At 36.8% G+C, this 12,134-nt stretch overlaps 2 protein-coding genes and 1 non-coding gene across 3 annotated transcripts in view; 2 read left to right on the forward strand and 1 right to left on the reverse strand.

The window, feature by feature from the left end:
- LOC134848748 (uncharacterized) overlaps positions 1 to 11,349 on the forward strand; it is a 35,105-nt gene extending 23,756 nt beyond the window's left edge. The window contains exons 14-22 of the mRNA XM_063866261.1: positions 585 to 727; positions 3,706 to 3,816; positions 4,008 to 4,037; positions 4,790 to 5,019; positions 5,587 to 5,686; positions 6,255 to 6,372; positions 10,058 to 10,201; positions 10,494 to 10,736; positions 10,859 to 11,349. Coding sequence (XP_063722331.1) covers positions 585 to 727; positions 3,706 to 3,816; positions 4,008 to 4,037; positions 4,790 to 5,019; positions 5,587 to 5,686; positions 6,255 to 6,372; positions 10,058 to 10,201; positions 10,494 to 10,736; positions 10,859 to 11,284 — 1,545 coding nt within the window. The 3' untranslated portion in view covers positions 11,285 to 11,349. The remainder of the gene's footprint in view (positions 1 to 584; positions 728 to 3,705; positions 3,817 to 4,007; positions 4,038 to 4,789; positions 5,020 to 5,586; positions 5,687 to 6,254; positions 6,373 to 10,057; positions 10,202 to 10,493; positions 10,737 to 10,858) is intronic.
- On the forward strand, positions 6,470 to 6,542 carry Trnak-uuu (transfer RNA lysine (anticodon UUU)). Its single transcript has one exon. It is a non-coding gene; the product is annotated as a tRNA-Lys (tRNA).
- Positions 11,350 to 11,471: 122 nt separating the features above from the next.
- Positions 11,472 to 12,134, reverse strand: part of LOC134848487 (protein CASP-like) — a 29,058-nt gene continuing 28,395 nt past the window's right edge. The window contains exon 17 of the mRNA XM_063865963.1: positions 11,472 to 11,872. Within this exon, the coding sequence (XP_063722033.1) occupies positions 11,752 to 11,872 (121 nt within the window). The 3' untranslated portion in view covers positions 11,472 to 11,751. The remainder of the gene's footprint in view (positions 11,873 to 12,134) is intronic.

A 12,134-nucleotide genomic window follows, 5' to 3' on the forward strand; every position in this document is an offset into this window, starting at 1 on the left:
TTTAAAATGTTTTAGATAAACTTTAAAACTAATGTTTAGACACCGAGGTGAAAAACTGAGCTTTGCGCCACTTGCGATTCAACAATTCTGAATTAAAACACTTCGAACGATGTAGCAAAAAACCTCGAACGATGTTACATTTAAAGAAGCAACTGGAAAAACAAAAAAAACACAAAACTTATTTTCTTGTCATGCTTAAGTTTAATGAAGTTGAGTAGATAACCTAGTCGGTCTTCCACATTTAACCCTTATGGTCAATAGCAACGAAAAATGGTCTGAACCCTGCTAAAACATAAGTACGATGGTTAAGCAATTGAACTGAGTGACGGAATTCTCCGTATTTCAATTAGGGAGGGCGACTTAAAGAAAGGCAGTGGTGCAGAACGGGTTAAGTCTTCACTTGTCGATCGAAAGATCGGAGGTTCGAGGCCACTTTGAACCTCCGAACCATTGCTCGAGGGTGAGGCAAGCTAACCCAGTCCAGAAAAATATGAATCCCAAAAATATCATGTAACTTTTAACCAGGGGATAACAGCTGCAACAGCTAAAAATTATTCAGTATCTGATGATGAGTCATATTCCAGGGTCCGGAGCTGTTCTCGTTTTCGAAGAGTAAGTTCCACATCAAGAAGTGCAAGGAGAGCACAGGAAGGGTGGTGATGTTCAGAGACTACAGAATATTCAACTCTTTCACCATGGAGACCAGTCTCAGCGGATCCAACGCATGGTACGATACCTCTCTTTCTCTGTCACTCAAATATGTCCAGTTGGGGTAATCCTTCTGGCGCAAAGAACCGCATAATTCTCAAAAAGATTGTCAGCCAATCAAAGCTCACTTTTCAACAATTTGAAGAAATAATCGATGAATTTAATTAGTTTTGGACAGTTAAAAGTGCGTTGATTGGTTGATTTTTGTCCAGTATAAGCGAAATTTAGCAGGGAATGGGTGGGATGAAGAAAGTATTTAAAAAATTGAACTCAATGACAAATATTAGATGTTATTTTGTAAAATTACATTTTTAATTATTCAAGCAAAATCCAAAAACCCTAATTTGACGCAAAAACTGACAACAAAGATGCGTTCTAGCTTGATTTTGTGACTGCTATGGCCAGGCTAAAACAAAAAAGCACCTGGGTTGACGTCCACCCAGGAAAAATGCCTATCATACATTTTCATATACGGAGTCCATGAAACAATTTCATATATGGAGTCCATAGAAAACGATTGTATCAGGGACGGATCTCGAGGGGGGAGGTTTTTTTAGGTCGCCAAATTGATTTTCTGAGATCTCCCAAATCACTATAAATACCACATTTTGACCAAATTTTCTGCGCGACAAGCGAGTTTTTGAAAAAGCAGGCCAAAAAGGCTTTTTAAATTTTTTGAGCCGTATAGAAAAAAAAACACAAGTAAAAATTTTTTGAGCACGTTTTTGCTATATAATTCTGTGTGAAAATTTAATATTAAATTACATGGCTAACATCATCAAATGCAGTTTATCTACGTGGCAACTGCCAGTCTTACTTTTGGTTTTGAAGCACAAATTTGAAAATCAAACTTTCAAAACAGAGTTTTTTTATGTTATTTTATAGAAAAAAGCTTATCCTGCTATTTCACTGCATGTTAAGAAAGCTTATCATACAATTTTATAGCAAAAATACTGTTACTGCAGTTTTATGGCAAAAATTTGGTATTTAGATCCAGAATGAGGCGAGAAATGCTTATTATAAAATTTCATAGAATCGAAAAATGCTTATTTTGCTCTCAACTAAGGGCAATTTAGATTTACTGCAGGATGTGACTGTGAAATTGTCGTTACTCTTAAGATTGTTGTCACCCTTTCAATGAATATTCATTTTTTTTGGAAGTAGCGCAAATTTTTTTAAATCAAATTTTTTAGAACAAAAAATTAGCGAACAAAACGAAAAAATCCAGGCTTTCTTGGAAATTTTTTTCATTTTGAGAAAAAATGGTCGAACGGCAGTTTTCAATATAATTTTTAAAAAATTATCTGCGTTTTATAGATAGAGACAAATTTAAAAAGCAAAAAACCGAACAAACACTTCTTTGATCAAAGCCATAGATTGGTTTAGATAGTTCGTAGAGCTTCTAAAACACTAGCAATTTGTATATCAAAAAAGAGACTGAAAGCAAGGCTGAACGATTTTCAGGATGAACAATTTGTTTAAAATTCCACCGGTAGTTAAGCGTTCAAAAAATCAAAAAAACGGCCGATAAAAATGTTGACAGATTTGGTTCTCTGCAGGTTTTGTCCTTTTGCATGTTCCGTCCCTCAAATTAACATAATTCGTCCTATTGCAAATTTGGATCAAGTTAACATCCTCCACCTCAGCGTTCAATTTAAATTAAATTTGCTAACCGCTGCGAGCAAAATGCTGTTTTCTAATTGGCTGAAAATTCGAAATGATAACCAAGTTAAAATCCTCCCTCCCTGAACGGCTTTGTGGGTGGGGGGATGTTAACTTGGTCCGCAAATGTTGCAAACGAAGAGATCTTTCCATTAGCAAGATGGAAACAGTTTTTGCTCTAAGCTAGCAAGCTCGCAACGCGTATCAACACGATTATGAGCAATAAACCCCAATCGATAAAAAAATCTGTAATTAATTTGATAATTGGCACACATCTGCTGGAAGTTGAGGAAGCAAAACTGTCAATTTTGTAGTAAGAAGAAATCTGTCATAGAAAATACCTGTTTGGCCCACTAAAAACTTCAAAATTAAAAATTAAATCTGGCAACAGCCTGGGAAGTTACTCAAACTATGTAACTCTTTTAGAAATGCTATTGCCGCATAATTACAATTTCATTTCCTATCGCGTAATCAGGTACAGGAAAAACTTTAAAAGTGTTTAACAATGCAATACAATACAAACCTATTATGAAAAAATAGTGAGCATAAAATAAAACGAAATTTGGCATGAATAAGGTTCCTTTTGAGAAAAAAAAATTCCAACTAGGACTATGTGATGTTAAATAACAATCGAAGGAATCGGTTACAAGGCCGACAACACTTAACCATACATCTATTGAGTAAAAAAAGTGTTTCAATAAAAACAAAAATGAAACTCGGAAGCATAACGCAAGCCCCCTCCCTCAAAATGCACACACCTAAGTTTAAGAAACTATTAGCTCATACGAATCCATGTACAAAACCGATAAAATATAAGCCGAAACCGATTAAGCTGAAAAGAAAAGGGAAAAATGAAAATAGAAAACAAACATTTAACAAACCGAGTTAATAATATTTCAATCAACATAAAAAGCAAAATTCAAATAGCGCATGCATTTAAATGTAGACATGCTCAAAACTTGTCTGTTAGCTGACGAAAGTACAGACTTGGAGATGACCAACAATTTAAGTCATCCTGTGAAACAAGTTTTTTACGGGAAAAAAAGTCTAGTACCTGGTTGAAATATCCTTGCTTTATCGCAAGGGTAAAAAAGAGCTTTTTAAATTATTTCAGAAAAATAACGTTAAAACAAAAATCTACAAAAAATCAACCGTTTCGATAATTTTTTTTATATATATTAAAAATGAGGAAGTGGGTAGCGTATTTTTTGTTAGATACCCCGTATCATGCGATATGTTCGGATTTTGAGTAAAATAATCGCACTTGATCAGTAAAATCATTTAACTGACAATTTTACGAAATGAAGAAACCTAAATCAATACTATCGGTTTCAGTGCCACAATGACTCAACCGGGGAAACATTTCGGCATCCATGATCTGAAGAAAGTTGGTCACGTGTTTGGAGAAGCTCTTCTAGAATACTCCAAGATCATATCTGACCAATTGTAAGTGATTACCCTGAACTTTTCCTTAAAAGGTGAAAACTCCAATAAAACTGCAGCTGTTTTTAAAGTGAATGGGTAAATAAGCTAAGTTGCTGAAAACAAAAATCAAGTCAAAGCTCACCAATCAAACGTTTGTTTTTGAAGTCTGGAACCTATTGCGATTCAATGCTTGACTTTTGCTGGTTTTTCAGTGGGACAAGCTCTAAGTCCAAAAAACTAACGTAAGTTAACTGTGCTTAAATCCTCAGTTTTTGTATCATTGTCACGTTAGTTTAATTAAGTTTCGAAATAACATCAAAAATATTTCAGCAAGTAAAATTTAGCCTGATATTTGAAACTTCGTCATCGCTTAGCTGAATCTGCCTTCCTTTTAGTTACCCTGAAAAACTCAATTAATTAAAATCCCATTGAAGGAGCCTAATTTTGCGTCTTTCAGAGACCTCAGCTCACAACCTTTTTTGTTCAGGCCAGTATATTTTTGCCCAAGCAAATCCAGCTTTCACAATTAAAAATCAAATGGAGCCAAGCAATATATCATATTCAGTTAGTGTGCGAGGGTGGAGAAATTTGAGCCCCAAGGCTTCTCAATTCTGGTTGCCAAGTTTTTCCAAAGGGGATCCTGCTTTGATATAATTTTACGACATCCATTTATGGGAGGCCAACCTGAAAAAGTTAATATAGGCGCCTTTTGCGCGCCAAAAAACGCAATTCTTTGGTCATTTTTTTAAGCTCAAAACAAAAGCCTTCAAAAAATCAAATTGGTCGACCTAGAAAAAATAAAAGGTCGACAAAACTTTCGAAAAAGCGCTCACACCCCCTAGAAAACCTTCTACGCACGCCACTGATAAATCGTGATCGTGAATTGAAATCCTCTCAATCGTGATTCGAGCAGCAATCGATCCACTCTACTTAGATGTATTTCGTAACTAATTTTTCGATCAAAACAAAAAAATGCAACAGATTTCATTTTCAGAGCTCAACACGACTATATTTTGGAGTTGACCAGGGTAATTGCTCATCAAATGATTGACCAATCATGTGCTGACACGTCATCACAGCGCCAAGAAGACGACAAGAGCGACAGCCAATCAAAAACGGAGGATGTGGAAATATTAAAACAAAAGACAGCTGAAGACGAGAAAAAGTTTAAAGAGCAACAAGACGCAACTTTGGCGGTCGCCAAGGCCGAAAAAGATAAAGCAGGTTTGAAAATTGTGATGATTTTACCACGGGTTAGGCCAGCTTCCAGGTAACTTTTCGGTGCACATATGATAGTTGGGTCCCTGAAAACAACTGACTAGCGAATAAAATGTTTACAAACAGCATGCGAACGTTTTAGATGTGTCAGTTTCACGACTTTTTCAAAACATTGGCGGTACCCATCTTTTGTAAGTGCTTTCTGCATGAACAAAACAATCATACTTTAACCATTCATTCCATCTTACATGAATGGAGTTTTTACAACTCTTTCTCTCGAAACACGCCTCTGATATCGACCTATGTAAACAACTCCCCCCCCCCCTTCTAAAGTTAAATGGCAAATTCATTCAGTAAGGCCTGCGTGTACTATGGTCAAATCTGATTGGCCGAAAATATTACTTTTAACCAGGTGAACAATCTGCTTCCTAAATTGATTTAGGAGTTAGAATTTTCACTTGGTCTCTGACATATTCTATCAATTTAGTTTAATAACTAAATCTTTCTCCCGAAACACGGCTCTGATATTATCTGTCAATTTACTTTAATAACTATGCTTCATTTATTGTGCAGTGGCGGAGGTGGCTGGACTGCTGAGCAAGACTAAGAACCTGAAAGATTGTCTCAAACTGCTCGAGCGGATCAAAAGGGCAGACATGTCAGTCCAGTCAGAGTGAGTCTAGCTTCTCCCGCTTGTGGTCTGTTCTGGGATTAGATTTTTTTTAGATCAATTTTTTGGATCCAACTTTTTTGAGATCTTAATTTTTCGGATCCAGCTTTTTGAGGGCAATTATTCTGGGATCCAACTTTTTGAAATCTCTTTTTTTAATTCATTTTTCTGAGATGCAACTTTTAGAGATTCAGGTTCTTTCCCACTCCCCCTCCCCCCCCCCCCCCCCCCCCCACATTTGAATTTCAGTTTTGAAAACTAAACTTGACGTTATCATAATATAATGGGAGTTTGTATGGTGATCAAACTAACTATTATAAACACATTTGTTCTTATAACTTTTATAACTTTTCATTGTAAAATCACGCATTCAGCCATCATAACTCGTGAAACAACTGAAAAAAATTGATTCTATGAAATGTGCGGGGGGGGGGGGAGGTAGAAAAGGGCCGAGATTCATTTTTCTGGGATCCAACTTCTTTTTGGGATGACTTTTTGGAGCCAACTTTATAGATCAATTTTTTGTGTCGAGTATTGGATTCAGTTTAAAAAACTTTTTGTTTGCTTTAAGCTCCGATGATTCGGATAGTACCTCGGAGTCTGAATTCGTGGATTCCCGAAGTGCCAAACTGAAGAAAAAACTAAGGGGCAGGAAGAAGTCGACGCTTCAAACAGCGGAGTCCAAAAAGGTACGCAATATTTGCGACTCAACCAGTTATTCGGAGTGTTTTTGGTTGGTTGGTAACAAGTTATAAAATTCCCTGGATAATGTCAAATTGTAAGAGAGCCCTGCTAGCTCAGTCGGTAGAGCGTTGGACTTTTAATCCAACGGTCAAGGGTTCGAGTCCCTTGTGGGGCGATCTTTTTTGATATCTGTATTTGTCGACTGGACAGACTTGTTCGATTTAGCCAGTAAAACAGTAGCAATGGCGGCAACATTCTTTAGCTACTTGACCAATTTATATTTATTTTTTGGGAGCGCTTGCCGAAAAACCGCAATTTTTAGGCCAAAATTTTCCAAAAAGTGCATAAAAACGCCTTTTTTGGCTTGTTTTTTCAAAAACTTGTATGCGGCGCAGAAAATCCGGTCACAATGAAGTATTTATGGTGATTTAGGAGAACCCAGAAAATCAATTCGGTCGACCTAAAAAAAGGTCGAAAAAAATCCGCCCCCCTCGAGAAAATCCTAGATCCGCCCCTGTACTTGAACTTGACCGTAATGACGAAATTGCCGTGTGAGGATAAAACATACAGCCGTACGGCTTAGGCAGAGCGCTGCCGATGAATATTTTTCAGCTATTATTGACAATCAGGACAAACGAGAAAAAAGTTTGTAAACGAAATAATTTGTAAAAACAAAATAATAAAGAAATTTATCGAGCTTGGTTAAATAAAAGCGGACAAATAAAAAAGAGCATTTGTCAACTGTCTAAATGAATTAAAGTTCATTTTATTGTTACGAATTTTGAAGAAAATGGAATTTTTATGCTCTGTGTGGTTTTTTTGTTCATTCAATTTTCGCCGATCGAAATAATAGTTTTCAACCAACATTTTTTATACATGCGTTCAAATTTGAATAGATATTTTACCTCCGTTTATTTTTTGTAAAGTTCTGGGGTGTGAAAATTGTCAAATTGGTCATGTTCTGGACTAAATTATGTGCACTTTGAAAGCTTATTCATAATGCTGAGAGCGTAACGCAACTTATTTATGCGTGGCGAATTATCCCGCCTAACAAAATAGTTCCAAATTGAATTGAGGCTAGCTAATTGGTCTTATTAATGTCATACGATTCAACATTTCACACTTTGATATAAACCAACATTTACAGGTTTTCAATATTGTCTTTTCCCAAAAACTATTTGATATGAATTAAGAGATAGTCAGAACATTCAGTGCTTTGCCCTGATATAAGAGTAGTCTTGTTTTCAAATCAAGCGAAAATTAATTTGATATTGTCTTGTTTGAATATGGCGTTTACTAGTGCTTTATATAATTAAAAACAGAAAGAAACATAACGAGCAAGTGTTCTTCAACGATTATATATTACCACAACGTTCGGCCGAAACCTGGCAGTTTTATCCTGTTCTTCAGCAGCCAATTGTTTCATTTGAGCCATCGTTCTCGGCCAGAAACGATCAAGTTGTGTTTATCGATCAATTTGGTTCCGTTCAATTTTTTTTTGGTTGAATCAATTCCTCAGTCGATTGTTTTAACTACTTCAAACTCTTTCGAAACGTTTTTCTCCAGTCATTTTCCCAATTGCTGTTAACTTTTCTTCGGTCGCGCCGATTGCTGTTAGTTTTCATTCGGTCTCATCGGTTGCGAATATTTGTCGACCGCTGAATTTAATTTTTCGACCACCGCGGCCAACTTTTTGACCATGTCGTGATTCATTTTTCGACCGCCGCCTTTAACTTTTCGACCACCGTGACTATATTATTGACAATGCCGCGACTATTTTTTATACCACGCCCTGATTTTTTTTATCGACCGCCACGGCTAACTTTCTTTCGGTCGCGCTGGTGGCGGTTAACTTTCCTTCGATTGCGCCGGTCGTGGACACATTGCCTGGGTCCGCAAAGTCTGAAAATACCAAAACTTGGTCGCGGTGGTCTGAAAACATCAAGTTTCGGTTGCGGCAGTCTGGAAATATTAAAATTTGGTCGCCACCGTCTGATCATATAACCACAACCTCGACCCGGGTGATCCAGTCACTGCTACGAGATATAAAGGGAAACAGGAGCGGATAAACAGAAACAGGGCCACCTCCTCAGGGTTTCGACACCCTCACCAACCAAAGGATCCCCCCTTAAGTATTAATTTTTTTTACATGCAATTTTGGCTGACCAGTACTGAAATTTTCTAAAGGTGCCTTCGAAGCCAATAAATACTAATTCTAAATAGGAGCGCGCGCCGAAAAAACGCGTTTCAAAGTTTTTGTCAAAAAAATGTTTTTATAATGTTCTGGGAGCGCTCGGAAAATCAGTTTGGTCTATCTTAAAAAAGTCGACAATTTATTATCTACGTTTGTCCACGTTTTATTTTACGTATTATAGGCCTTTAATATTTCCGTTTTTATTTCAATAATTGTTTCTAAATGAAAAAAACTTGACCAAATGGGTCATATGTGGCTAGCAATTTTCAACCAAAATAGGAAAAACATTGAGTTCTTTACATTTTTAAGGGAAAAATTTATAGTATTTAGGAAAAAAAACTAGATACCGAACCTCAACTGTTGTAAATCGCCTACCGGGAAGCCTTAATCACCCACCGCGAAGCCTTAATCGCCCAAAACACTGAAAAATTTAAATTGATTTTTTTTGCAAAAAAATATTGTCACAGAAAAAAATTCAGCGATTCGATCTGTTGCGTTCTCTATACCCATCAAGCACCTACAACAAAACGACTCAATTTAATTGAAACCATGAAAAAATTGAAACACAGTCGAAGCTGCAATTTTACTAACAAAGGAAAAAGCTGCAAAATTGAGCTTTAAAAAGCAAAAAAAAATTGCATGTAATAATTTAGAATGTAATGAGAATAAAATGAAGCAAAGACAAACATATTAAATTTGCATGTAGTAACATGGAACGTGTAAAACAACATTGTGTAGAAACTAAATTTCTAAAAAAAATAAAAGCAATACATTTATTTTCCAAATTTCTGAAAGATTTTTTTTACTATACTATTGTTCGAAGCAAAACGCTTTTTATTGTTCATTTGATGAAATAAAAATGCATATACTGAGTTAACTTGTTGGTAATCGTTTTTCACAGCATATGCAATTAATTTTTCAAATGCGCCACCACGGTTTTCAAAAATAGTAAGAAAAGTTTGAACAAAAAAATAGCCATGCTTTGGAAATGAAGCCAAAAAAAATAAGCAAACAAACAAAAGTCCAATTCAATTTTTATCCAAAAAAAATCAGTTTCAACTGGAAAAAAGGTCCGATCGGAAACTTAAATCCCATAACTTTGAAAAGAAGTCAACCGGGTTACTTCCAGGCCAAATGGGAAAATAATTTAGAAAAAAACAAGTTCAATTTTTTTTACAGGTTTTTAGAAAAATTTGATTACGGGAGAAAATCAGTTCCCGATTCAAGACACATGCTCTCGCTAGAGTAATTTATCACGTCTAAAAATTAGTTAGCGTTTAGAGTAGACTTATTCTGAAGGCCGAAAAGATAATACGGATCAATTAAGGAATTGCCATGGCCCTTATGCAACGAATTACCAATTTATAACTTCCCGAACGCGAGCAATGATTTTCTTCTGCCGTCTTAGTAACAGTCCTACAGCTCTTTTTTGTACCTGGTTACAATACGCTGCTTCTTTGCGAATGTGGGAAGAAATAAGAGAGCGTATTTTTCAGTCTGCAGCTGAAGCGGCCGCCAAAGCAGAGATGTTGGCGAGTAAGAGAACTCTTGCAACTATGAGTATGTACCAGAGTCCGTATGCCAGCAGGAGTGGAGGGGGCTTCCCAATCTTCACAGAAGAACGCATCATGGACCGCAAGGTAAGCTAGTCAAACTTCGAACAGATTCCAAATCCTGCTATATCCATAAACTTATGTTCTTGTTGCGGTGTGATATAACTTTGCTATCAGGCTTTGGCGAGACACTTAAGGTACAAAAAGGCTCTTGACCCCACTCCCACCCTCAATATGTATAAAAAAATTTCTATATCCGTCACTGAGTTTAAAATGTTCTTTCAACTGAGTTTAAAATGTACGGAATGTGACACTAATTTGGGAAAACGAAAAAAAATCTTTACATCAATCTGTTTCTCAGAAGCTTGTTTGTTCACAGAAAGTTGTCGATCCGGTAGGCGAAGCGTCGCGCTGTCACGGCCAAGCAGTAATCGAAAACGGGATCTCCGTACCTCAAAAACAGAAGAATGGGAAACTGAATTACAGTGTTGGCGTAAGCAACGCAACCGACAGTTTCGCACACCAGTGTCTGGAGACTGAGAGACTAGAACCTTCGCCAGATGAGAGCATGACTCATGAGCAATACGGACAGTATCTCAAACAAAGAAACGGAATTTCATCAGTGCGTATTTTTTGAACTGATCATTGAGATTTAACTTTTAGGGTATCTTATCATCTTCTTTTGCTATTTGCTGCAACAGATTCCATTCCGTTACATTTTCAGATTAATGTACTTGTTTCTAGCACTCCCCGAATAAGATGCCATCTACAAACTCAACCCCAAGTGGCTCTAGGGGTCAAGAGATCAATCGAAGGTCAATGACCCCTGTGAAAAACCTCTTTATTGACGCCTTCGGTGACCAAGCACAGCACAATTTGACACGCCACCAACAATTACACCGATGTCGAACTCCATCAAGTAGCCAATTAAGCAACGGGCCAACTGCTCCTGCTGTAAACTTCAGTCATTCCGCCCCACATAGCAGTATCAGCCAGCTGAAGTCAACTCAGAGTACACTGATACATCAGGCAAATCAGCATCACCCTGGAAACTTCAACCAACCATCAACTGCCGGCGAATCCTTAGCAATGAAAGCCTTGTATAACGGAGGCAAGGCAATCGACCGATCTAACGGGACTATTATATCTTACTATATCAAGAAAAAATGATCAATTACTTTATTTCGAATTAATGCAGATTGTGGGTGATACATTTTAAATTTAAAATCTACCATTACACTTCAAAAACCAAAAAAGGATACACAATACTTAGACTCAAGTTTGAATGTAATAAGTAATTTGTGCGTTTTACTATATACAAAATTTAATATGTAGGACCTTGCGGGCCAAAAAAAAGTTCGCACCAAAATGAATTTTGTTCGTATAAACTTCGGTTCCTCCCAACATATGAAATCAAGAAAGCAAAAATCGGCCGAGTTGAAGCAAAATGAAACAAAAATTCTTTCGATTTCGACGAATGTAAACTTTTTACACACTTTGATAAATTTAAAAGGTTTTTGAAAAAACCGGCGTAGACACTACAAATAAGTTTGTTGCGTTTTCAATCTGATATGAATTAGTTCGTTCTGCCATTACTTCCACTCAAGAGGAGTTTCTTTGCGTATGATTCCCCTCTACTACCTCGCATGCACGTGCGCGTGTTCCATTGCGGCCCCTCCCCCTTCTAACTCGTGAAGATGTCCTGCTGCTTCCATGACGTCATTGTGTCCATGGAACTCTTTCATGTGACTTGCAAATCTAAAAAACCTCGATGAACTTTGAGTTCGATTTGTGGGATTTGGGTCCTAAAATGTATTCAAATTCAATTTAACAGCAAAAATTGGAGCAGTACAATGTTGGAGCAGTACATATCCTTTGAAAAACTTGAAAAAGTCAATATTGCTAATAAAAATGACCGATATTTCACTTGTTGGATTTTTGACTTTCCACGGGCTCTGTCGAAAATCAAACCAATCGATCAAATTCTAGAGAAAACCAATATAAAAAGCCACATAAAAGA

Source organism: Symsagittifera roscoffensis, chromosome 6 (assembly GCF_963678635.1).
Source record: "Symsagittifera roscoffensis chromosome 6, txSymRosc1.1, whole genome shotgun sequence".
Lineage (NCBI taxonomy): Eukaryota > Metazoa > Xenacoelomorpha > Acoela > Convolutidae > Symsagittifera > Symsagittifera roscoffensis.